We start from the raw sequence: 26,993 nt of genomic DNA, 5'->3' as shown, positions 1-26,993 counted from the left end.
TGTTGAGACTAACCTGGGTGAAATGTCACATCCTTGCTGCATAAAAGCACCCAGGGAGAACCAGAGGCTGTTAAAGATGCCAAACTCATTGGGAGGTTGGTCGCTGGGTCCTTCCTTTCCATCCTCTGGCTCTTCTGTGTGCCATTCATATGGACTAAACCTACTAACTAGGAACAAGACCACGCTGACACCAATGTAGGCAAAGACTATGCACATCCAGATCTCATAGGCCAGAGGATCCAAGAAGGAAAACACTCCTGGTTTAGATTTCTGAGGCTTTTTGATCATGATAGATATGCCCAAACTCATGAAGGGCTTAGAGAAGTCAATGACCTCCTCTCGGACCAAAGTGATTGTCAGAGGGGCAATAGCAATCTCTGCTTTCTATAAGAGAAAAGACACATGAAAACACATAGGTTAATGCTCTTTGTGAAGCAATTAGCACTGGATTGATCCACTCACAGCTAGCCAGTTACACATTAGCTATACAATTTCTTTTCCCAATGCCAACAATGACAAATGCAAAGGTGAACAGTTGACTTGTTTTCTTTCATAAGGTAACTAGAGGCCCGGTACATGAATTTGTGCGCAGGTGGGGACCCTCAGCCTGGCTGGTGATTGGGGCCAAGAGGGGCCAGCCAGGGGGAGAGACTGCGGAAGGTTGGCTGGCCATGGGAGGTTGGCTGTGGGAGCGCCCTGACCACCAGAGGGCAGCTCCTGATTGAGTGTCAGCCCCCTGATGGTCAGTGCATGCCATAGCTACCGGCCGGTCGTCCAGTAGTCCGGTCGTTCGGTTATAACGGTCGCTTAGGTTTTTATATATATAGATGTGTCACTTAAATTGCACAAACTACTATTTTTATTGGTGCTAGTAATTAGGTAAGAGAAAGAAATGGAGAAATAGTAGACATAAGCAAAAATAACTTCTACTCAGATAATTGTATTAGTCTTTAAGGATCTCGGACAGCAAGAGGAGGAGACAGTCTTTCCATGTGGCTGAATTTCTGAATTTCTTGGCCAGGCATGCTATCTTGCAATCTTTTCTGTTTCATTTGAAATGTTGCCACTGATTCATTACTTGGCCACCCCTTAATATTATGCAATGCAACTTTTAAATAGTCCTTTCTTTTTTATTCCTTCCAATTATGAGAAAACCTATAAGATCTGTGTCTGTAAGACAGAAGAAACCCATTGACTGTATTTTCCAATTAAACACACACACAAAAATCTGGAAATTGGCATTTGTTTCTTCATATTTACATACTTTGATTTTTCACCTTCGGGTTCTAAAAAAAGATATTGGAAAACAGTGGATTCAATTCTCAGATATTATGATCATAAGACACCAGCTTACATATTTATTCATTGATTTTAGCTATATTTGGGGATCTTTTCCCAATATCTCTAAAAATTGGAAACAAGATTCCCCATTTTCTCCTTTTATCTCATTGTGTTACTGTGATTGTTTATTTAAAAAACCTTAATAAAATAACAGTGAGCGTTTATTGAGGGAGCATGTGTCTGATATGAAACTAAATATTTTAAATGGCTGCCCATTTCACCCTCATATCAAGCTTATGTTTATCACTGTTTTATAGATGCTGAAACTGAGACTCAGGTGAGCTTTACACATCACAGCCACTCTGCGATTTGACCTGTGCTTCTTCCATTAAGTCATGTCATCTCTAACATCACATGAAATAGAGTGTGATGAAAATACTGTAAATTGTTACATGATCTACAAATGAAAAAAATTTATTATTATTTTAAAAGGAGAGTATTTGGCATTGAAATGGAATCTGAGACATACCAGCACATACATGTTTTTCATAGAGGTGGCCACTCTGACATTCACCCCTGCAATGGCCAGCAGCTGGACAGAGGGCTCCTGGAGAGCTGGTCTGGGGAGTGTACTCTGGCCATCCTGCTACCCGCCGGGTGGCTGAGGATTCACTGCACATGCCTTCAAGTAGGAATGAACCTAGTTCACACCATACACACCCGGATATGTAAGAGCCAGAGTCATTGCTGGGAGGTTATTGTTTTATCAAGTTATTTTACACAAGTGATAGAGGAACTAGCTATAGAAACAGTATATAAAACAAAACCAGAAAATGAAGAAAATATATCTCCATTCCCTTCATCTACTCTTATTTTTTCTTTATATATGCCCTGTTAGACATTGTTTTATTTTATTTTAATATATTTTATTGATTTTTTACAGAGAGGAAAGTAGAGGGACAGAGAGTTAGAAACATCGATGAGAGAGAAACATCGATCAGCTGCCTCCTGCACACCCCCTACTGGGGATGTGCCCGCAACCAAGGTACATGCCCTTGACCGGAATAGAACCTGGGGCCCTTCAGTCCGCAGGCCAACGCTCTATTCACTGAGCCAAACCGGTTAGGGCTAGACATTGTTTTAGAAATAATATCTTCCTTATTTTAAAATGGGATAATGCAGAAAACCATATTGTATAATTAATTTTCTCTTCTCAAAAGAATATGAACTCATTATCATTTCAAAATATACATTAAAATAAGTTTTAATGATTGCAAATATTTCATTATGTGAAAATATCACAATTTGCTCAATTTATTATTTTGGGGGATATTTGCATTGTTTTCAGTTTTATACAATTTATAATAAAAATGATGTGAACATCCTTGAAGACAAATCCTTGCACATATCTTAATTATTTAAGATAAACTTCTAAAAATGTAATTGCTAGTCTAAATGGGTACAATCTTTTAATACTCATAATATGCTTGCCCAACTTTTCTCACAAAAGGTTATGCAAAATTTCTACTTTCCCCAGCACTGTGCAAATGCACCTGCAGCTTTAAATCGTGGACAACCCTTGTGTATCTTAATTCTATTTATCTTCACTAATTTGCTAGCTGGCAAATTAGATCACATTGTGTTAATTTGAATTTGCTTTTATTAAATAAATAGTCACTTGTCCGTCTTAATCTGTCCATATTTTCCATATGGGGTATTCATTTTTTTACTTACTAATTGTAAGTGCTTTTAAATCTATTCAAAATATTCTTTTATTTTCTCTGTGTTGCAAATATTTTCCCTATTCATGAATTGTTTCATTTCCATAAATGATTTCCAACCTTTTTTTAATCTCATGGCACACATAAACTAATTACTAAAAGTCTGTGTCACACCAAAAATATATTATATTTTTGCTGATCTGACAAACAAAAATAGATATAATCTTAATTGATTTACACTGGATAGCTATTGTGTTGGTTGCTGTCATTTTTTTATTTGACAATCTAAGGGAAAAGAGGTCAGTGCCCCTGACTAAATAGTCAGGTACAGTATTGTATGCTTTACAAATTCTTGTAGCACACTGGTTGAAAATCGCTGACTTAGTTCATGGTATTTTGTTGCAATACACACATTTTAAATTTTGTTGAAGTCATATAAAATTACCTTTTTTGTGTTTTCAGCCTTTGATTTCATACTTGGAATAAGCCTCACATCATATGATCAATCTCAATTACATATTATTTATTTATTTTAATTCTTTATTGTTGAAAGTTTTACATATGTCTCCTTTCCCCTCCATTGACCTCTCCTTGCCCTATTTTTAATTTTTTAACCATACATATTTTAATCTAGCATCTATAAGGATAATCTCTCTAAAACTTATTTGGTATACTACATGATGATGTGTTACAAAATTGTTAATTTTCCAAGTAATTGTTCAGCTATCAAGGATAAATGAATAATGCACCCTCTCATTGATTGGAAACACCACCTTTCACGTACTACATTGTTCTGTGTAGTATCTTTTGGAAAATTTTTATTTACATGTTGCCACTAATGAGGGAAAAACCTTAAAAGGGAAGAAATATGGAGAGAAATAAAAGAGTCTCCAGCTTAGAAAAGTAGATACAAAAGAAGACCAACATTGGATTAAGGTGGTGACAGTGATGTTCAATGAGGACACGTTCAAAGTCTGAAATTGGTGTTTTGAAAGAGGCCAGTGAACAGAGAAGATACACTGGGGCTTTCTCTACTATCATTGGATGTGCTGTGTGTGCCTGGTTCCATTACCTCTCAGCGATTCTGAAAATTAAGTGTAAACTATCTCCTGCAAGAGCTTGGTAGTATTTGAATTCGGGAGGACCTCTGGAGTGAGAGTCATGAACCAGCATTTTAACACATGGTAGGCTATGGAACATACTTTGAGAAATATCCCCTTGGATGAAAATACACACAAGTATGGCAGGGACCAGAAGGTCCTGAGCAGCCCACCGCAGGTCATAGGATGGACGTGAGCAGGTGTGATGGGCAGGAAGGACCTTAAAGTGTAAGGGAGGTTCTGAGCCTCTGAGTCACTGCGGAGATCACAGGTGTTTCACACGTAATCTATTCTAACAATTACAGTTACAAAATTAGCAAAGAATAAAGAAATAATAATAATAATAATAATAATAATAATAATAATAATAATGGATTCAAAGATAAGCATGTTGCTGTCTAACAGCCTGTGTTAGGTAGAAGAGAATGGATGGAGTTTTACCTAAAACCCTGGGAACTGAACTGGGCATTCATGTATTAGTAAGTGGAGAGAGAGAGAGAGAGAGAGAGAGAGAGAGAGAGAGAGAGAGAGAGAGGTACAGACTTAGCAGACACCAGAATGGAAAATACCAAATCTGTAGAAAGTGTAAGAGGCATGGAAGAAGATTTCTTTTGAGAAAAAAGTGGATAACTGAAGTGGCAGAAATGGGGATATTTAAATCCTCTCAGATTGGCTGATGAATGAATGACTACAATGAGTATTAATCACTGTTAAAATCTTTCTCTCTGAGAATGGCCTGACTTCAGACCTTTGATTATTGTGACATGTGTACTACTGATTTTGTTTTTAATTGTGCTACTCTCTTCATATAATTTATTTTCATTATTTAAACAATATCCCCCTAATAAAATGTGGTCAGAACCCTTGCAAGAGGTGAGCTTGGACTGCCCAATTGGTAGGGACTCCGGAGGATATATATAAAACTCCTTAGAAAGTAACTCATCCATAACTAATTGGTAACCTAATTTTTTTGAAGAGAAATACTCAATACTGTTTTCTGAAGGAAATAAAGTACAGTAGAGAATTATAATAACCTGGATAATGTTCACATTTAAAATTGGCTTATTGTATCTAAAGTCTAAAATATTACCAAGAAGCACAAGTGTTAGGACCCCCTTTCCTGTGGAATTTAAAGCTCAATATCAAATTGATCACGAGCCTTGGGATAAAATACTTTTTGATTTTTTACAACTTCATTCCCTGCCCTTAGTCCGAAGCCCCCTGTTTAAGTCACCTAGTCAGCAGTTCTTGCAAATAAATATAAAATAACTGATTACTTTTTAATGCCAAACAGTTTCCTCTTGCTGCTGAGATTATAGCTACTAGACTGAACTGTGTGGAGAATGTTCATCGCTTCATGGTTTGAAAAACAAGATGCAGAATCATGAAACTTGGATGGCAGTTCTGGCTTGGAAAGTCAGCCCTGGTGTAGGACATCATTTATGTTTTAAATTATTCTGACTTTATTCTTTTCTGGGGAAGGAAGACTTTCATAAAATCCTTCATTTCAAAGGGGCCTTGAGAGGATTAATCAGACAGACTGTGACTTGAAGGTGACATTTGTGATCTATGAATTGGCTTATAGGAAATTTCAGAATAAATTGCAAGTGATGTGACTTTTATTCACTATTAGGTGAATAAAATGTACTATTCAAGGCTGGGTTTCTGGACTTTGGAAATATCATACCATCACTAGCATTTGATAACTGCTTGTTTGATTTAGATACTTTGCAGTGGTAGCTGAAGAGAGCGATCTTGTTCTGATTCAGGCAGGAATGTGCACACTGAATTCGCCCTTGGCTATGAATGTGTATGCGCGATACCTGGGGAACACAAAAGAAAGGGCATGACATGCTTTCATGTGAGGCCTGCTGTGGGAGAAATTCTAGCTTTTGTGCTTTGCTAGGTGCGAAAAAATTGTGGCATTGCATAAAGTTTAAATTTACTGTGTTCAGCAGAATTGTAAGAATCTCACATTATTGATGAATATTTTATAGATGTTAAAATAATGTAGTGATCACTTCACCAATTACTTAAAAAACATTTACCAGAATTACAACCAATAGGGATATAAATAAACTAGCTAAAACGAGGTTCAACTTTATGCTATTGAAGGAAATCTGTTGTTACAATTACTAATGGATTTGTTTTGTACTTCTCAAAACAACATGTCTATGGGATAGAAGAATCAAACATGAGAGAATAATCATCACAGATACTGAAGTTAGTGTTGTTTTTTAAAAATAGGACATCATATTCTGAATTTTTATCTCTTTTTCCTTATTTTGAAGTTATCAAGCGTTAGTTTCTCTCATTGTTTGGGAATTGCATTATTAATGAAATAGAGAAATAGTTGAACACCATATATGTCTCTTTGAATGTAACTGCAAATTAAAAAAAAACAGTAATAGACATTTAAAAATTGATATGTGCTCATGTAAAAAAAAGTTTCAGGTTTATGTAAACAATTGATTTGCTTACCCCATAAACAAGTTCTCCTACCATCCCATTCCAGATTTTTGTGTCTGCATCCCTTGCTCCATATTTTCCATCAGGGACAATGGCAATTTTATACTTGATACCAATGTGTTTTGCAATTTCAGATGCCAAGTCTACACAGTATCCTTCATACTTGTCATTTCCTTCAAACATTTCATGATTTTTCTTGAACATAACATATGGGGATTCCTATAATGAGAGAAGTAGAACTGTAAAGGAGAAATTATAAACATTGAAAAATCTCTATGTAACTCTCCAGTTTCAGAATTGGACAAAAGTATTATATTTAGTATTGTATACACACTGGTTTTGTGTGGCTAGATATCAGTAGTAAAATAAATATACAAAAATAAATATGCTTAGAAGTACATTAAATAGCTTTACACTAGATACTGAATGTGAAGTCTATAAAATAATTTTCTATTGAGTAATCATTACATACCTAGCACTATAACTCTGATGGGAAAAATGTCCATTAATAATCATCTAGAGAAGCAAAGTTATCAGCTTTGGCAATGAAATTATTAGTTTCAAATTATTACATGAAGTTAAAGACTATCTAGTAGTCCGCCTCATGTAGTAAAAGACTAATTTAAAGTCACCTGTCTCCATATTCCGCATCTTGTGTAGACACAGTCAACTGTGCCCTCCTTTGGGAAAAGAGCTAGATCGTTTCCCATGGCTCTCTAGCATGTAGCAGTATGCCTTTCTCAGAGCAGGCACTCGCAAGTTAAAATAAAAATGAAGAATTAATAGTTTAAAAAACTGTATATACTTATTTGCATCAAATTAGCTTCCTTAAAATTGTCCAATATTTTGGATTTAATTGGAATTTTGTTCCATGAATTTTTATTCTATTCTATTACATGTCTCCAATGGGAGCCAACAATTTTTCTCCAGTTGTGACTATCAATTTGAAGCAAATAAGACAGAAAATACGATGAAGAATTATTGTAAAAATTCATATACAATGAAAAATTTTATATGATAAACTGCAGTTTTCAGTTAAAGCACATGTGTGCACACGCACGCACACACACGCACACACACACACCAAATTCAAACTCGTTAAAGGCCGTGAAGTTAAAGACATGTTAGCAGAATGCATTGATTTTATAAATGGAAACTAAAGCCACCAACTAAAAGATAGCCCTGGCAAACGTGCAATCCACAGTGAACTCCTGGCCACACCTCAGAAATTTCAGTTATTTGCAGACAAGCAATGACCACTCTTGGCCACAACATCATTGAGATCGTGTATTTATATTTTATAAAATCGCATGGTAACATCCATTTGGTAATTCTGATACAAATCTTTTGTTTCAGCAAATTTGTAAATGTGGAAGTTTAACTTGCTCTTGGAACTGTGACTTAGAGTGTAATTTACTTTGCGCAACACGGCAGTTCTACGCTAATTGCTTTCCTAAGTGCTTTGTAAGTGTAGAAACTACTTTTAAAAACTTGATTAAGAATGTAAATGAAATGCTCTTTGAGTTCCTCACAGAGATGCCCTGAAGAACACTACTGTGTGCCACTGTCAGGATCTGTGCTTGTATTACTTTCTTAAATTCTGCCGTAGGTTGACATGACTAAGTGACCCGGAAGTCTCTTACGTTTTCTTTGATTTGATAAATGTTTTAACACTTGAAAGTTTATCCATCTTTATTTTTTTAAAATATAGTTTTATTGAGTTCAGAGGGGAAGGGAGAGGGAGAGAGAGAGAAACATCAATGATGAGAGAGAACCATCCCCTTCACTGGGGATTGAGCCAGTAACCCGGGCATGTGCCCTGGACCAAAATTGAACCTGGGACCCTTCAGTCTGCAGGTTGATGCTCTATCCACTAAGCAAAGCTGGCCAGGTCAAGCTTATCCATCTGTAGTTGCTTTATAAAATTAAGGCAGCTAATTGCCTTTTCTTTCTATAGATAAAAATTATTAGTTTATGGAAAACATCTCTAAATATAATGTTTTAAAGAAAGTTTATCGGTCTATAAAATTAAGGCAACTAATTGTCTGTTCTTTAGGTAGCTGGAAATTATTAGTTTATAGAAAACATTCTCTAAATATAAAGTTTTACAAATTATAAATGTGGTTGTGAAAATTTGGGATTTGTTGCAAAGCACTATTAATTTCTAAGATATGCTATAAAATAGTAGTTAAAATGAACTAATCTTTTCATTTTTATTTTTTTATTATAATAGCTAATTAAAATATGGAAGAATGTGTAGAAAAAAGCAAGATTCACACATTGTAAAATATTTAACATTCTAATGGAAATGGGTATACAGCTATCACCTATAGCTATTAGTACAACAAACCTAATACCTTTTCAAATAAGGTGTAGATAATGCTCACCTTTGGTACTAAGGTTGAAAATCTATTCTAAAGTGTCTGGAATATTTGAACACATGAATTTTAGCATATATATATGTGTATGTATATATGTATATGTATATGTATATGTATATGTATATGTATATGTATATGTGTATATATATATATGTATATATATATATATAAAATTTTAACAGTTTCTCTAGCTAGTATTACCATCTAATTTGCTAAATTCCTCCTACATTATTTTGTGAATTGTTGCTTCATTAAAAGCTGTACTTTTATTATTTACTCAAACATTTATTAAGCACCCACTGTATGCCAGGCAGTTTGCTGGGAACTAAGGGTACAAAAATAAATAAAACATGCCCCTTGTCCTCTTGCGATTAATTAATGTTAAGTTCTTTAAAATAAGGGTAAAGGAGAGTGGTGAGGGACAATAATAAGAGTACTGGAAAAAATAATAGCTCTTACTTATTTAGTGCTTACTTTGTGTTAGGTACAATGCTAACTTCTTTAATTGCGCCCTTTCATTTACTTTTCACACTGACATTCTGAGGCAGGCGTTTTCCATTTTGCAGATGGAACAATTAAGGCTCAAGGAGGTTAAGCAAACTGTTCAATTTCACAACTAGCAGAAGTGGGAGTTGAACCTATAATTTGAACTATCTGAAAGTATTTGAAGGTATTATTGCATCTGTCAAAATATATTCAACTCTTTGAGATTCCATATGCTTTAACAAGAAAAAAAAGGATGAGATTAAAGAAGTGAATTTCTGTATTTTTAGAGAATGAAATTCTTTATATGAAACTTGAGTAAACAATGCTCTCCATATTGCCTCATCGTGTATGGTGTATATAAGGCACTCAATAAATATAAAGATTTTCTGGTCTATCTGGGCTTCTTAAAAAGGAAAGCAAGTGCTAACAAGTGGTAGGGCATCTCTCCTGAAACAGGTGTATGTACATATAACTTTAAAAATTAATAGTGTCTTCTTTCAATCCCCTCCCTCCATTTTCTTTAGACAATAGGGGTCCATCATGTCTTTGTTTCTTGTCAAATAAACCAACAAAGGCTACAAAAGCGTTCAGTTTGCTGAAGATGCTGATTAGGAATTTTGCTAGGCTTTTGCACATCCAGGCTGTGCACAGTTGTTGAGATTCAGGGGAGTGACACATGCAGCACCAGACAGATAAAAGGAACTTATTCAGAGAGGTGGGAGAACAAAGGAGGGAAAGGCTAGGCTTTCCTTAAACAAAAGCTCTCAGCTCTACCCAATTCCTTTGAGTGGTTCTTATTTTTCCTTTTAAAAATGAATAGGAATTCTCAACACTCTCTCAACGTGCTCTTGCCCCAGCCTCAATCTGAAAATTTGTCCACAGGTAAGCCCTTCAAACACTGCATACTTGGGGAGATTTAATACAAAGTTTTGGGGCTGCTAATACCAAATCTTTTCAATATAATAAAAAATGAGTTCAACCGAATCATTAAGGGTATTTGTGGGGAATCTTTGATAAGCAGCCTTATGGAGTTTCAGATGTTCAATTGCGAATAAAAATGGAATGATTAGAGAAGTGGAATATAACCTCTTTCTTTTAAGAGTATAGCCTTCCATCTTTATTATCGACTACTGTGCCCTGTGGGACAATAGTGCCGTAGAAGTTACTTTAAAAGCATTACTTCTTAGTAATTATGAGTTTATTACTACAATTTCCATAACGGATAGTAAAATTTCCATTTTACACCTGCTCTGCCATTTCAGGAAAGAGACCAATCTCTGTCTAAAGGTGTTACCTTAGGGCTTGGTTAAGAAAATGTTGGTGTAAATGAATTGAGATGATTTTCAATCAATGAAGTATCATTTTCCTACGGAGAAAAATTTTTTGGATTATTTGTCTTTAGCAAAAGTGAAACTATTGAAATAGAAGCCTATTAGAAAAGCTTTAAATTTTCTAAACATCACAAATATAATCATTAGAATTACAATGGAAAACAGTTAATAAAACCAGGAGTGTCAACCAATGCTACCAGTATTTGCTATGTGGATATTTGCTTTTCTCCAAAGAATTTTAATAGATGTAGATAATTTCCTCCATGGGTAACATTTTAAAAGTGGAAATTAAAATGTTATTCAATTCAGAAAAAAATAAGCACATTTAATGGCTGCACAATTTAAAGTTTATTTAAAATACTTTATTTAAAAATGAATTGACATAATCCCTTTGGAGGCAGGTGTGTATAGGGGATATTAATATTTGGTACAGAGAAGAAAATAAATATATCTGTATTTCCTTTACATGTGGGGTGGAAAAAAGTAGGTTTACAGTTGTTCATATGCAAAGTTATACAATAATTAATAAATAATAGTACAAGAATAAACTTTTGCATACTCACCACTGTAAACCCACTTTTGCCACCACCTGCATAGTGTAGATTGTTGTACTATGTCCACATGTGTCTATTTAGAGTGCATCCACAGAATTGCACCCAGAGAAGATAGAGTCTAAAACATCTAAGAAATATAAAATTTAACCTCGAGCAAGATCAAGTGTGATAAGTAAAATAGCTTTTAGGTTTGTAACATAATTCTGACACTGTGGGAAATGCATTTGGATCCATGGGAATGTTTCCTACAGGGTTGGTATGTTTATAAGATGATAAGAAATACTTTCTTACTTGAATAATGCAGCATAAGCATCATTTAACTTCACTAGTAAAGACTGTGGGAAAATTGGGTTTGGCTGAAATATCCCTGCGCCATTTCCCCTTTTCCAGAGAGTTCAGCATCCAGGGAAAGAAGAGGGGCTGCAGGGAAACAGCCTCTCCTTCCCAGAGTCCCCTGCAAGCTGCCTTCCCTCGGTCCTGCACTCGTCCGAGCCACATGGCACATACTGCTTCCTTAGGTGGTTTGCAGAAATTATTATTTTAAATGTAAAAAGTTAATTCTGTATGGTGAGATGCTGATAAGTTTTACAGATTTTATAAAATTTTTAGTCACCAAGACTGAAGATAAAAAATGATGAACATCTGAATCCAAAACCTTAGACCTTTCAACTTTGTAGTCATGATTTTCATTTGACGATATTGACAGTTTTACTTTTTTGTTCAAATGTAGCTAAGTTAAATTCAGTAAGACTCTATTCAGGTAGAATAAATTAGACATTAAAATGAACATCCCATTATAGATCTACAACACAAAAAATAAAGTTCAACGGTGCAACTCACTAAAGCTACATTTTATTTAAGAATGCTGTGTAACATTTATTATGTCTCTTGTCTGATTTCTCTCACTGGAATATATTTTCTGAATGCAGGATTTGGTCTATTTTGTTCTCTTACAGATTTCCAGACTTCTAACTGTGCCTAATACAGAGTAGACGCTTAATAAATATTTATGAAGGAATGAATAAATGAATTGATCAATCAATTTTATTTAACAATAGCATATATCATTACATTGTAGCAACCAATAAATAACAACATACACAAAGGAAAGGCAAATGGGAGAACAGCAATGCCATAGCAATTCAATCAGAATGAAGATCTCCAGTGCCACACACCCTCAGCCTTCTTCTGTGTCTAGGTATCTGTCTTGCATACATTACAATGTCTAACCAATTCCTTCTATATTGGAAGTTTTCAATTGAATTTGGGGGATTATTACATGCAGATGCCAATATCTCGTTCATCTACAATGAACCATACTTTTTTTTTTTTCAAAAGGAATGAGGTGGTAGAGATGTCACAGGTCCCCGGTTACCATTTTTAACAAAAGCAAATACAAGGAACACTTTCAGGGAAAGGATTCTGCTATTAGCTTTTTTTTTTTTTTTTTTAAATTACTGAACAATTATGTAGTTGCAAAGACCAGAGGTATTATGTATATGAAGATAACATTTTTATACAAAAGACAGATACTAGTGTTGCACTATTTTGATAGCAAAATATTGATAATATCACTGTCAAACAACAGATAATTTTACAGAATATTCTTTATGTATATAGGAAACAGTTGGATTTTTCAATCAATTTTCCTTACTTTTTTCTATAGCATGCTTCCAGAAAAACTAGCCATGCTTGCAAAATCAGTTCAATATTTTGGTTTTAAGAATTAAATCTCCAGTCCCTTTATTAACAGGGATAGAAAGAAGATGCTCCAGATTACTATACCTATAATGCACACGAAAACACTTTATTTTACACAGAACAGGCAAAATTTCAAAAAATCTTTAAAGAAAACATTGCATATTCAGAAAATAAGCAGACAAATTCATAGATATTTACTTTTAGAAAATCTACTTGGAATTAGGAGCGATATAATTCAATTATTTACGTACAATGACCTCATTTCAAGGTATTGGAACTGATATGTCAGAATAGCTAAGTGATTCTTTTTTCAACATCTATTTATTTTCTTGAGAAAGATGAGGAGTAAGTCTTCTCTTGTTCTTGTTTCCCAGAAAAGTCACAGAACTTAAAAAAAATTTTTCTGGTAGTCCAGAGTTGGTCATCCAGGAAGAATCCCATATGAAAATTTACATTAAATTTACTACACAGGAGAACAAGACTTGAGCCTTGTTAGGAATAGTCGAACACCGTGGAACTCAATTCTTTCTCGATCAATTTCTTAAAATAGGATTCTTCATCAGAGGCTGAAAAGAGGAGGACTGTACTGAAGTATGAATTTCCATTACTGTGTCTTTTTTAGGAAAAGAAATATATATGCATTGCTTTCCAAGTCCCATGCAAATATTACACAATTAAGTGAGAAGGTATATACTTTGCACTCTTACATAAAGATTGTGGTTGATTGGTTTCATTCTAAAATCATAAACTTCTGATCAAGACTTGGCAGATCAACATTAAATTGCTGGCTGGTGATGCACCACAGATAAAGCTAATTGCACATATGAAAGCTTCTCTCTGCATTTTTATGCTTTGACCTCAATGTCAACATTTTGGAAATAACTCAGCATTACTAAAACCTCAAATTAAAATTACATGAGCTAAAAACTAAATTACATAAAATACTTCCACTTTATTTAGAGTAAGGGCTCCATAAATAATTAAAAATATGCTCTGCCTAACAAGACAGTAAGCTGAGGATGTGTAAATTTAAATTAGATAGAAAAGGTCACCGATTGTTGATCTCCTTTGACTAGCATTGACTCTAAAGGGCATATTTGACTTTAGAAGAGAAAAATATATAAGAATTTCTATTATTTAAAAGGTAGCTTCATGAAAATCTCTTTGAAAAAGTAGCCTTAAAATTCAGAGTATTTTTGTATTTTATAAGGTGAATGAATGAAGCAGTCATATTTTTCTTAATTCCTGGAAGTCCTATACATTATATTGTTATTTGTCACTAGTCAATGAGAAAAATAATCGGTGCAAAAATTTGTTTGCATTAAAAATAAATATAAAACAAATTTATTTCTAAAGCATTCAATTGTAAACATGCTCATTAAAATCTTCACATTCATTCCTACACCATACAAACAGACAATGTGAATCATTGCCCAATGATTAAACTCCCTGGAAATAATAATTTTAAACACCATTAACTATTATCACATTGATATTTAAAAATATAATAACAATAATAATATGGTGTTTACTACCAGATATTTTAGGTTATTGGTAACTGATCTTTTTCATGTTCATTCTTTTGTCCTTTGGAATGTTAGCATTTCACACATTTCCAACTAGGGCATGACAGTTTCAATTTTTGACATTTGAGCATTTTTCTAAGAACAACAATGCCACAGAAGATAATACAAATAAAAGTACTGAATGTACTCAAAGCTCAGGACAAACCTACTCAAAGTCTCATCAGACTTTTGTGGATCGGAGCACCCATGTCACCACTGCTTCCACCCTCCCTGTTCACCACAGCTGGGAATTAAAGTTGCCTGTGGACAAAACGGAACAGCAGAAAGCATAGACCGAAACTTACCATAATAGTGGTTACAACCACTGTTCTGTTCTCAATAGCTGCTGTGTCATTGCCAAGAGTTGGTACATCTTGAATCAAGACTAATTTATCCATGTCATTCCAGTAACCAACCTGCCAAATAGAGAAAATTCTTGAAAACACATTTTAGAATATTCTTATGGGAACAATGAGTGATATTAATAAGAACACAAAACAAATTAAAAAACACAGGTAAAAAAGAGTTTGGAAGTTATTTTTAATTGATGATCAGCCAGCTTTCCTGACGTTAACGATACTGCCTGATGATGGATTGGGCAACTTTACAGTTTAGAATTATGGAGTAGCCGAGGCATTGGGAAGGAGTGGTTCAAAAGGAACATGGATATAGGTGAGACACCATTTTATGTTGAGCCTCTCTTCTAGTGGGATGGACTGGTACTCTCTAATATTGCATGATTTTATCAGTAACGGTACAGGTCTCACAGTAAAGGGAAGAGCCATTTACAAAGAGACATTTGTAAATATGGCTAGTTTCCAGCAAAAACAATTTGATATTTTCCAGCAAAACCAACTTGTGGTGTTTTTTTTTAAAGCAACATAGAAACAGTTTTTGGTTTGACATAACCTAGTCCTTCGGTAACAGTTTTTTCATCTCTAAAATGCCCAATACATCAGAGATTAATAAAAAATATTTTCATTTTCAAAATCACTTTTTCATTTTTAAATGAAATCTTTATCTTAATTTGTAATTTAGATTTGATGCAAACTTATTTTCATATGATAAATTAAGTAATTAGTTAAGTGTTTTATACAGTAGTAAACTATAATGGGCCTTTTTTTTCTTTTAGAGAGAGGAAGGGGGAGAGAGAGAGAGAGAGAGAGAGAGAGAGAGAGAGAGAGAGAGAGAGAGAATAGTGAGAGAAAGGAGAGAAAGGATAGAGAGAAGAGTGAGGAACATCAATGTGAGAGAGAAACAAGGGTTAGCTGCCCCTGTAGGCACCCCGACAGGGCACCAAATCCAAAACTTTTGTATGTGCCCTGACCAGGAATTGAACCCTTGACCTTTCTGTATATGGGACGATGCTCCAACCAACTGAACCACACCTGCCTGGGCCACAATAGGGTCTTAAAGGAAGGTTAGGGGCCTTTGTATCATGCAGAACATTATGGTTACCGCTATTGACTGCTTGCTTTGCAACAGACACTGTACTCAGTGTTTTTGTAAATACACATCTTAAAGTTTATAAACAAAGCAAATGCAGAAATAGATGTTGTTATTATCTATGGTTTAGATTTGAAAACCCATATTAGAATATTAAATACATTTCACAAGGTTATACTCCAGTAGGGCCAGAATTCAAAACGCAGGTCTGTAGGACACCAAATCCATATGCGTTTGTTATTATGCTCCAGCGCCTCCCCAAATGGGTGCTTATTTAATGCTTTCCACACTTTTCTCCTTGAATTTCTGGATGCAGTTCCTAAAGCTCATGTGTCCAATAAAATGTATGCAATAGCTCACTGGTCTGCTCACTACTTGTTCTAATATGTGTAGGAAGTCTCTCTTGCTTCCTTCAAGTTTCTAAACTGTGTTAACATTTGTGCACATATTAAAATAAAATAAGCATTAACATGTCAGAAAGAAGCACAATATTATTCATAAATAGTTTATACATAACTCAATAACAGAATAGTTGGAGAAAAATTTTCATTAATATGGCTTGCCGTACTTAGTGTGATCTGAAATTATGAGTGTGTAGGAATTCAACAAACATTTCCAATTGTTCATATGAATTCATTTGTAGCTGGTATTTATTTAATAACCCAATGATCAATTTAATTTAAAAACAAGTATGCCATTGAGTCCTACCATTTCTCAAGTCCTACATGTACTTAAAAACAACAACATATTAGTTGTTTCCTATTAATTCTCCTTTCTACCAGACAAATGACATGGAAACAGGTTTTAGAGTTTAGCCCTTCATTAGCTGCAGCCACCCTGCAGATCTCAGCAGCCTATTCTCTGGGAAAGACCATTTTTCTTTATTCCCACAACCGAAACACCACGGAGCTGGGGCACATTCTGGAGAGTCCTCACATGTTGGCCAGACCTTGACATTTTTCATTTAAAAACAACCTTTGATACCTCCAAAAGATAAATGATTTAGAAGTGCTGACAAATTAAAATAACAAGCAAAAATTTACCCAGCTGTACCTATTCGCCTTATATATATTTACAATTCTGGTGAAAATAAAAAGCCATAGTTTCGAATATGGGAACAATTAATGCTGGATCTCATATGGGCCATGGGCTTATTGGAAAGTAAGATTATATGGAGTGGACAGTGATGCAGGGGTCTCTTCCTAAAGAAAGGAATCTGGAAGTTTGGACTTGGAACCTCATATGACATGGAGGAGTTTCTCTCTAGTTCTTCACAACATTTCACAATTTGCTAGGAACTTTTCCCAAGCCTAATCTCATTTAATCAGATAGGGAACTAGGTATTTTCCTAGAGAGAGAAATGGGTTGAAAAATAGTTTTGTAATGCTAGAGCAAAAATATGGAAGCATTCAAATCACTAAACTGGCAAGTGGTGTCAGAAAAGTATTTGTTTTTTTTGGACTTGTTAAGATGAATTGTGTACAAACCTAATCTATATATGTAAAAGGCTAAGCAACTGACTATGCTAGGTGCTTTACTTTTAATCCTCACAACCATGCTCTAAGGGAGGTATGTATTGTCATCATTTACATATTTTAAAAACTGGAGATTAGAGAGGGTAAATAGTTTGCCAATAGGTATGATGCACACTGACCACCAGGGGGCAGACAGCAACTTTGCAGAGTGCCCTCTGGCACTCCGGGACCCCTTGGTGCAGTGGTCTGCAAACTGCCCCTCAGCAAACTGCGGCTCGCGAGTCACATGCAGCTCTTTGGCCCCTTCAGTGTGGCTCTTCCACAAAATACCAACTTCTGTGCATGGGCCACGAAGTTTCAAACGCACTGTACGTGCATGTCCGCACGTGGTATTTTGTGGAAGACCCATACTGAAGGGGCCAAAAAGCCACATGTGGCTTGCGAGCCGCGGTTTGCCGACCACAGCCTTGGGGGATGTGGGACTGCCGGTTTCGGCCGATCCCCGCAGGCCAGGACGACAGACCCCACCTGCTGGAACAGGGGTGGGCAAACTTTTTGACTCAAGGGCCACAATGGGTTCTTAAACTGGACCGGAGGGCCGGAACAAAAGCATGGATGGAGTGTTTGTGTGAACTAATATAAATTCAAAGTAAACATCATTACATAAAAGGGTACGGTCTTTTTTTCAATAGTTTTATTCATTTCAAACGGGCCGGATCCGGCCTGCGGGCCGTAGTTTTCCCATGGCTGTGCTGGAGGGACCCCGCTCACAGACGCCCTTCAAGCCCCAGCACCGCCTCAGGTGTGGCTGGCCAGGGAGGGACACGGGAGGCTGGCTCCAGGGCATGTCCCAGCCATCTCACCCAGTCCCACCCTGCTGGCCACCTTCTAATTAATTTCCTTTCAATGTGCATGAATCTGTGCACCAGGCCTCTAGTCATAAGATAATGTAAGAGTAAAATCTCTGTATTTACAGTGGACTTTGCCTACCAGAAAGGGGTTGCGTAGGGACTGAGGGTTTGTGAGGAGCCCCTGTTCCACTCCTCATTGGCTCCTTCAAGAGCTGATTTGCTCACACTTGTCAATTCCAGCTCTAAAGAGCCTTAGTGGACCCTGGGACTCAGATCTCAGCAGCGAGGAGCTGAGCCCTGGGGCTGGATAAGGCTTGGTCTCCACTGCCGCTCCATCCCTTTCCAGCTGAACATCCTGGGCAGGTAACTTAGCTTCTCTGAGCCTGACTTTCTCTTCTAAAAAATGAGAAAAATAAATCCTACTTTCTGGTTGTTGGGAGGATGACATATAAAAATGCACATCAATTTTCCATTACTGTGTCTTTCAATAAATATAATCTCTCTGATTATGAAGTCCTGACATCGTGCAAGTCTGGCCCTGGAGCATTTTCTGGGGCAGTGGGGGGTCACCAGCTGACAGGAAGAGTCCACCATACTTAGGACCTGGACGTCAGAAAGAGCATTGTGGCTCCCCTGTTGCAGAAGTCAGACAAACGGGTGGGCAAGCTCTTGATCTGTTTCCCAAGGCGGTAGGTGTCCCATCCACAAGGACAACTGCTCGCTTCCCAGACGTCCTGCTGGGTCCCGGCAGCACCGGCTCCTCACGCAGCAACTTTTTCAGTTGAATGTTCCTGGCAGAATGCCCAAGTGGATCGTTGCCACAGCAAAACATAGCCGAGGCCACACCATTTTACACTTCATATTTCATGGAAGCGTCTTAGACAAATGCCAGCTGAGTGTTCCTCACTCTCCCACCTTACTCTTTAAGCTTTCTCCTCAAAAAACTTCATTTTGTTACCACTGTGGCCCACGAGGCCATGAAAAGATCCGGTTCTATCACACAGTCCACCGGATATTGCCACTGGTCACTGTCAGCTTCTTCTTCCCCATTGTTCTTTCTTTCATGGAGAGATCATTTCACTTTTGCACTTCATGTCTTGTGGAAGGCGGAGCTGTCTTGCATGTTAGAAAGCTCCTGCTCTGGGCTCATCTGTAAGACCCGGTGGTGGCCGGGAGGTGTGCCTGTGCCTGTGTCTGTCCCCTGTGAGCCGGTGTTTCTAGGGGCCCGAAGAGGGTGCTGTCTGCTCCCCGGCTCGCCGAGGGCCTTTGCTTACCAGGGGCCTCTTTCTCGGTGGTTGTTGGCTGTGTGCTGACAGAGGTCAAGTCGGGGTTCACATGGAGCCCCTAAATGTCTCATTAAGAATGCATCTCCGTCCCTTGCTGTGGCAGGTCCTTAGAGGAGCCCGCCATGCGCTGGCTTCCCAGCTGTTGTCCATCTCCTGCCCGCCTGACCTGGAGCAGGTAGGCGCCGGCATGCTCTGGATTAGCTGTCAGCCTGCGCTCTAGGAGACGCCACAAGAGGCTGAAACGCTAGATGGCGATGGTTCTACGCAGCTCCAAATCTCTCCTCACAAGTATGCAGAGCACACGCTATGAAGAACTGCAGCAAAACACAACTCAGAAAACCTTTGCCATTTCCAGCTGTTAATTGTCCTTCCTGCCACTTGTCTGCAGGTTCTTGCCTCTTCCACTTCAAACTCTAACTTCATGGCTACGCTTCACCCCACCTCCTCCACGCAGCCTTCCTTGCTTGACTTGCTTTTCTCCAGCTGGAAGTGACCTTTTCCTCCTTGGAACTGCCACATGCCTACTCTTTAACTGTCATATGGAACTTATTGTATTCTATCCTTCTAGAAAATACATTCCCTTACAGCAGGGTCTACTCAGGTGAGCTAATGGTATAGAAAGTTTCTGGAGTCAGACATATCTGAATTAAAGTCTTTGTTTTCTTAATAACAGGCCTTGAACAAGTAACCATGCCCTATTGGACCAAAGATTTTTCTCATTGGAAAAAGGGAGATAGTACTAATGTTTAGTTTGCTGTTAGGATTAAGTTGCACCAAGTCCCATGCTTGGAACACAGCAGGCTTTTCATAACGTGTAGCTATAATTATTCTAGTAAAGCAGGAGAGCATATTTGGGAAAGGTTGTTTCTTAAACAGCCAAGCGAAGAAACAAACGAAGTTTTTAGATAAATAACTTGAACGTTCTCTTTCTTTGAGCACCCTAGCTGATCCTAGAGAAACAAAATGTTAAAAATCATCTACACTAATAAAAGAGAAAAATGGTAATTGGTGTACGACGATACCCTTTTCATTGGCTAATCAGGGCTATATGCAAATTAACTGCCAACTATGATTGGCAGTTAACTGCCAACTAAGATTGGCAGTTAACTGCCAACAAGATGGCAGTTAATTTGCATATGTAGGCACAATGCAGGGAGGCGAAAGGGAAAGCAGGAAGAAGCCCCTGCCACTGACAGTGATCTGAAACCCAGGGGGGAGCTAAGAGCTGGGGGGCAGGGCAAAGGTGGCCCTGGGGCCGCCTTTGCCCTGCCACCCAGCCATGATCGGAGAATCAGGCGCCTTTGCCACCCTGGCCAGTGATAGCAGGAAGTAGGGGTGGAGCCAGCGATGGGAGCTGGGCAAGGTCGAAGCTGGCAGTCCCAGGAGCTAGGGGTCCCTTGCCTGGGCCTAAAGCGGAGCCCACGATCGCGGGGCCGCTGCAGCTGCGGGTCCCCACTGCCCGGGCCGGACGCCTCAGCCAGAGGTGTTAGGCCTGGGCAGGGGCGGAGCCTGCAACCTCTGCGGAGGCCTCAGGCCTGGTCAAGGGGCCGATCCGGTGATTGGTGATCGGAGGGTGATGAGGGTCAACTCCTCTGGCCGAGGCATCAGGCCTGGGCGGGGGGCTGAGCCGGGGATTGGGGGGATATGATGGTCCCCTTGCCCAGGCCTGAAGCCTGGGTAAGAGGCGTCAGGCTTGGGCGGGGGGTGGAGCAAGCGATCAGAGGGAGATGGGGGTCCCCTGCCCAAGCCTGATTCCTGGGCCAGAGACCTCAGGCCTGGGCGGGGGCCAGAGCCAGTGATTGGAGGGAGATGGGGGTCCCCTGTCCAAGCCTGACACCTCTGGCAGAGGCGTCAGGCCTGGGCAAGGGGCCGATCAGGTGATCAGAGGGTGATGGGGATCTACGCCTCTGGCTGATGCATCAGGCCTGGGCAAGGGGCAGAGCCAGCAATCAGAGGGTCTGGGGGTCCCCTCCCAGGCCTGATGCCTGGGCCAGAGGCATCAGGCCTGGGCTGGGGGCAGAACCAGTGATGGGGGGAAATGAGGGTCCCCTGCCCAGGCCTGACGCCTCTGTCAGAGGCGTCAGGCTTGGGCAAGGGGCCGATCCTGTGATTGGAGGGTGATGGGGGTCAACGCCTGAGGGCTCCCAGTATGTGAGAGGGGGCAGGCTGGGCTGAGGGACACTCCCCCCCACACACACCCAGTGCACGAATTTCGTGCACCGGGCCCCTAGTTTAATTATAAGTGAATAAAATGTACGTAGCCAATTACTGTGGTGGGACGGTATTGCTTCACTGTATATTTTCCAGATGCTGGGGAGACTGCCCACATGCCCCGTCACATTACACCCCCAGAGTTACCTTCTGAAATCCCAGGATCTGCCACCCACAGCTCCTGAACTACCTCCCTGGCCCCTCAGTGGGAGTTTCTTAGGTATTTCCCTCCCTCCTCAGCCTGACACTGATCTTATCTATCTTATCTTCCATCTGCTCTCTCCTTTGCTCACTTGAATGTGTTAACTTCAAGAACATCAGCCTATTCAAAATGTGCCCACCCACTGGAAACAGTTTTCTCCGTTGTCTCTATAAATGATTACATGTGGGTATCTTACTTGCATTGTGTGCTTTTCAGCAGCATGAATTTGGTTGTGTGGGATTCTTTTTGCTAAGCTTTAAAAAATATATTGCTTTGCTTCCATTTTGGATGAAGGATGTAAAGGTGTATAGATTAGTTTGTTTCAGCTTTGGCACATGACTAAATAGCAGCTATATTTCAGCGCAGATTATCAATACAGTGTTATTTGTAAGTACACATATTTAAAAATGCAGAATATCCAGTTCCCTTTCACCTATAAGCCTTTGAAAATATCAAATGCAAAGTCAGACAACAGTTTGAGCATGGCTCACCTTTCTCGGCCCTGTGCTCTTTAACTCAAACACATCCATTGTGTAATTGACCCTGCGTCCATAGTGGTCAAACTGCACATTCCCTGTCAGCCCTTGAATTCGAACCTATAAATGAAAAATAAAACAACAAAAACAAACCCAAACATGTGTTTATTTGCCATTTCACCTATAGAAATCTCAACTTCATCTGTTAGGCTTAGAGCAGATATAGGTGTGGGACGACACAAGGAACTCATTAGCACACCATGGGAAAGAGAAATACCAAAGGAACAAATAAACAATTCTACTGTATAGCTGGAAGATGAATATGTGTAATTTGTTTTTTATATTATGAAGTTTCCATTGTAACTGACAGAATACTCCTTAGAATTGAAGTATTGTTTATAGGAACAGAAATATGGTTTGTTTATATTTAATTTTCAGTTTTTTCTATAGATGCACATAATAAACAGCCCTGATAACCATATCGGATCATATTTTTCCTTGCTAACATTAAAATTAAGATGTAAAAAATTAAAAATATACATATATTTTGAAAATATTCCAAATTTCCTTCCTATTCATTTTTTTTTTTTTTTACAGAGAGGAAGGGAGAGGGATAGAGAGTTAGAAACATCGATGAGAGAGAAACATCTACCAGCTGCCTCCTGCACACTCCCTACTGGGGATGTGCCTGCAACCAAGGTACATGCCCTTGACCGGAATTGAACCTGGGACCTTTCAGTCCGCAGGCCGACGCTCTATCCACTGAGCCAAACCGGTTAGGGCCCTATTCATTTTTTATGTAACATGTTCTGAACGCATGGCATTTCAGAACACTTAAAATGTAATATTAAAAATATAAACATAGTACATTAAACATTTGAAAAATAGTGTTAGTATAACTATAAAAGACTAAAATCAATAGTTTAATCCAAGGTTACAAGGCAATTTCAAGATCTACTGAGGTTGTCATTAGTGTTTTCCAAATATTTCTGGGTCTTCCCCATTCTTGGCTCAAGGTAAGCTCATACTTCCTGAATCCCTGGTGGTGAGTGAGGCCTATGTGACCCTCTTCTGACAAATGAGTTGTAAACAAATGTGATGAGGGTCACTGCTGGGCCAGAGTTTAATTGTCAAATTGAAACCTTGCCTCAACTTTATTTCTCTTTGTAACATTCAAGATGGTAGTTGTCTGTCGGCCTGGGTTGCTGAGTGATTACAATAAACAGAGTGTCCCTGCTACCTTAGTGTGTTTGTGAGTGAGAAACACTCTTCTATGGTTGTAAACCACGGGAACTTGGGGTTGTTTGTTAGTACAGCATAACCTAGCTTATCCTGACTAAACATCTACACAGGATATAAACACAGTATTCTATTTAGAAATGTCTCAAAAATGGTAACAGTCCAATATATTAAAATGACTTTTACATATATTTACTTTCAAATACATTATTCTGTTTATGTGAATACTCTACTCGAACAGCAGTGTTAAATAAATTGAGCTCAAATAAAATGGCGAGTTACCTGTTTGAGTGTCCTCTCCATGTCCATTCCCTGGCCCCATGGAGCAGCAGGATTTGCCAGACAGTCCCCAGCATTCCCTCTCCTTGAAATATCAATTTTCTGCCTTCGAAGACTTCGGAAAGTTTCGGCCATCACCAGGACTCCATCGTAAGTCAGAGCGGATGTGTACTAATAAAACGAAAGTAATTATAAGGGTAAATGTTAAAATCTTATCAACCAACAGGAATAGTCTGGCAGCACTGTGGGTTTATAACATAAAACCTCATCCTGTCTGAAGCACAGTTAAATTATTGATAATTGCTTCCAGCATCGAGATTTTTTATTATTGCTGGATTACAAAGACCATATACCGAATCTTATGACTCTAATTGAAAAAGGAGAAAACACTGACTGAAGAGCAGAAATTCTAATGTCCAGTTGTCTAACAATGGGAAGAAGGAAGAAGCAAAACCTTTAGGTGAGATCTTTTCATTAAGTCTTAGCAGAAACACTAACGTAATCTAAGAGCAGTGTTGCCACCACCTGCCTTGTAGCCTGCTGCTGTGGTGGAGACCCAGGAGCGCTGGGGTGGCTCACTCTTTTTCTCTTCCAAAATGCCTGGCTGGGAGCCTTGAGATTTAATATATGTCTATAGATCTGAAGTGTGTATCTTTGTTCAGTTCCTCAGAAGAATGAATGTTTATTGTTACTCGGATATTGGATGCCAGAAATAGCATCTACTTATTTAACAGATGTGTTTGCACCAGTCACTGTGCTAAGTAACAGTGAGTATTATTATGTCCATGTCTGTTGAGTGTGCTCAGGAAGGCTAAACCATTTCTCCAGTTTTCCATCATAACCTTGGATCACAGTGGAGAAGTGAAGTAGAGACTATCTGTTTTTTGATAATCGCCCAATGCTTCTCTTTGAGAAAAGACAGAGCCCTCATAGAAGGGTTATTAAGGTTAGGGGAGAAAGTGAGTAAAAACAGGTAAAAATCAAAATAAGACAGGGAATTCTTGTAGAGTTTGATAAGAAAATTCCCAATCATGAGGAATATGGCACTATTTTTTTTTTTTTTTTAAAAATATATTTTATTGATTTTTTACAGAGAGGAAGGAAGAGAGATAGAGAGTTAGAAACATCGATGAGAGAGAAACACCGATCAGCTGCCTCCTGCACATCTCCCACTGGGGACATGCCCGCAACCCAGGTACATGCCCTTGACCGGAATCGAACCTGGGACCCTTCAGTCCACAGGCCGACGCTCTATCCACTGAGCCAAACCGGTTTCGGCGGCACTATTTTTTTTGAAGCATGGCAGAACATCAGCTGCCAATCATGACAAAAAGCTACATTATCTCTTTCAGGAACTCCACGTGGTCAATTCTATATGTTTAAATTTTTTATTGATTTTTAAAGAGAGAGAGAGAGAGAGAGAAACATCAATTTGTTATTCATCTTATTTATGCATTTACTGGTTGATTCTTATGTGTGCCTTGCTGACTGGGGACTGAACCTACAACCCTGGTGCATGAGGACAGAACTCCAACCAATTTAGCTACACAGCCAGGGCCTCAATTCCATATGATTAACACATTCTAATCTTAAACTAGGTGTAGTTTTGTGCTGTGGAATACGGAAGATGATCTCCCTGATTTGCTGCTTATAGACAAAGAAAAATTATTTGAAATTCTAACTGTAGAAAGTAAACTTATGCAATATGTCTACTAGGCATAGAAGCCAGCATTCCAGGAATAACATAGAAATGTTAAAGGATATAAATTAACAAAGAATCTCTGAACGGTGGTACGGCACCTCATTAAAAAGCTTCATTAGAAAGATATGTGTGAGGAGTGTAAATTAAGAGCCTTGCTACATATTCTTCAAGGATGTGACAAAATAGGCTTAAGGACAGGCATAGGCACTCACACAGGTTGGAGTGGCTCAAGGAAATGTAAGTGTTAAAGCAAGGTGACAAATCAAAGATGAGTATATACCTTCTCACCTAGAACAAGAAGTCTCTCTCTCTCTCTCTCTCTTTCTCTCCCCTCCTGCCTAGGCCAACATCTCTTTGAGTACAGAAATCCTTCAAATCATCTTTTGGTAAGGCAAGAAAATAAAAACAAAAAATAAAGTAGGACTTTTAAAAACAAAAAATAAGGAATAATTTAATGTTAGTATTTTAGGAAGAGAGAGAGAGAGAGAGAGAGAGAGAGAGAGAGAGAGAGAATTGTTGCTTTTTTTTAATAGGGAGAAAAAAGCTGAGAAGAGATGGCACCAAAGAGCAAATACATTTGCTGTGTTTTACAAAGCCCATCCCTTCTTATGAAACAAGTGAAGTGTAAAAAAGGACAGATGTCATACAGAGAGGAGCAGAGCAAAGCAGACATTCAGCCATAGCATTAGGCCTTTGGCAGGTCATTGTGCTGATGGATGGAAAGTAGCAGCAGTTTAAATCAGCTTTACCTTTGCGAAGGATTTAATTCTTTCCCACATGTCTTATTGTGCTAATGTTAAAAAAATCATATGTATGGGCACACACAGTGGTAGATGGCATCCAGGAAATTCTTATTAATTAAACACTTCAGTTTACTAAAGTGGTTAGATTGGTGATGAGTACTGTTTACCCAGGTTTGCAGATAACAAAACAGTTTGGCAGAATCATACGGCAGTGGAAGGGTCTGGGCTTTGAGAAGAAAGAACTAGATGAATTCTTGTTCTGCTACGCTCAATCTTATGGGAATGTGGAGTACATTTTCCAGCTATGAAACACAAAACAGAGCAAAACAAACAAACAAACACCCAAAACAAACCTGTGGTCATTGTGAGAATAAAATTTTACATCATATCTGAGAGCTCTTGAAAAATGTGCTCGACCTTGGCTGGCAATGGTGAGGACTACAAAGACACATAGTAGGTGGTTTCTGCCCAAAGGTGTATATAGATGAGACACA

The 26,993-nt window shown here is 38.4% G+C and overlaps 1 protein-coding gene across 7 annotated transcripts in view; it reads right to left on the bottom strand.

Moving 5' to 3' along the window:
* The window catches only part of GRIA4 (glutamate ionotropic receptor AMPA type subunit 4), a 433,158-nt gene that overhangs the window by 58,938 nt on the left and 347,227 nt on the right, over nucleotides 1–26,993 (bottom strand). For 6 of the 7 annotated variants that reach the window (XM_059707932.1, XM_059707931.1, XM_059707930.1 and 3 more), the window contains 5 exons: nucleotides 24,058–24,225; nucleotides 22,552–22,656; nucleotides 14,895–15,005; nucleotides 6,584–6,790; nucleotides 14–384 (listed from right to left, as the gene is read on the bottom strand). In XM_059707932.1, the coding sequence (XP_059563915.1) occupies nucleotides 14–384; nucleotides 6,584–6,790; nucleotides 14,895–15,005; nucleotides 22,552–22,656; nucleotides 24,058–24,225 (962 nt within the window). Of the gene's footprint in view, nucleotides 1–13; nucleotides 385–6,583; nucleotides 6,791–12,349; nucleotides 13,591–14,894; nucleotides 15,006–22,551; nucleotides 22,657–24,057; nucleotides 24,226–26,993 lie in introns of those variants that run through there. The other variant, XM_059707937.1, reaches the window with a different exon arrangement.

The sequence above is a fragment of the Myotis daubentonii genome, chromosome 9 (assembly GCF_963259705.1).
Source record: "Myotis daubentonii chromosome 9, mMyoDau2.1, whole genome shotgun sequence".
Lineage (NCBI taxonomy): Eukaryota > Metazoa > Chordata > Mammalia > Chiroptera > Vespertilionidae > Myotis > Myotis daubentonii.
Note: the sequence above shows the minus strand (reverse complement) of the source record. Positions and strands in the feature narration are given on the sequence as shown.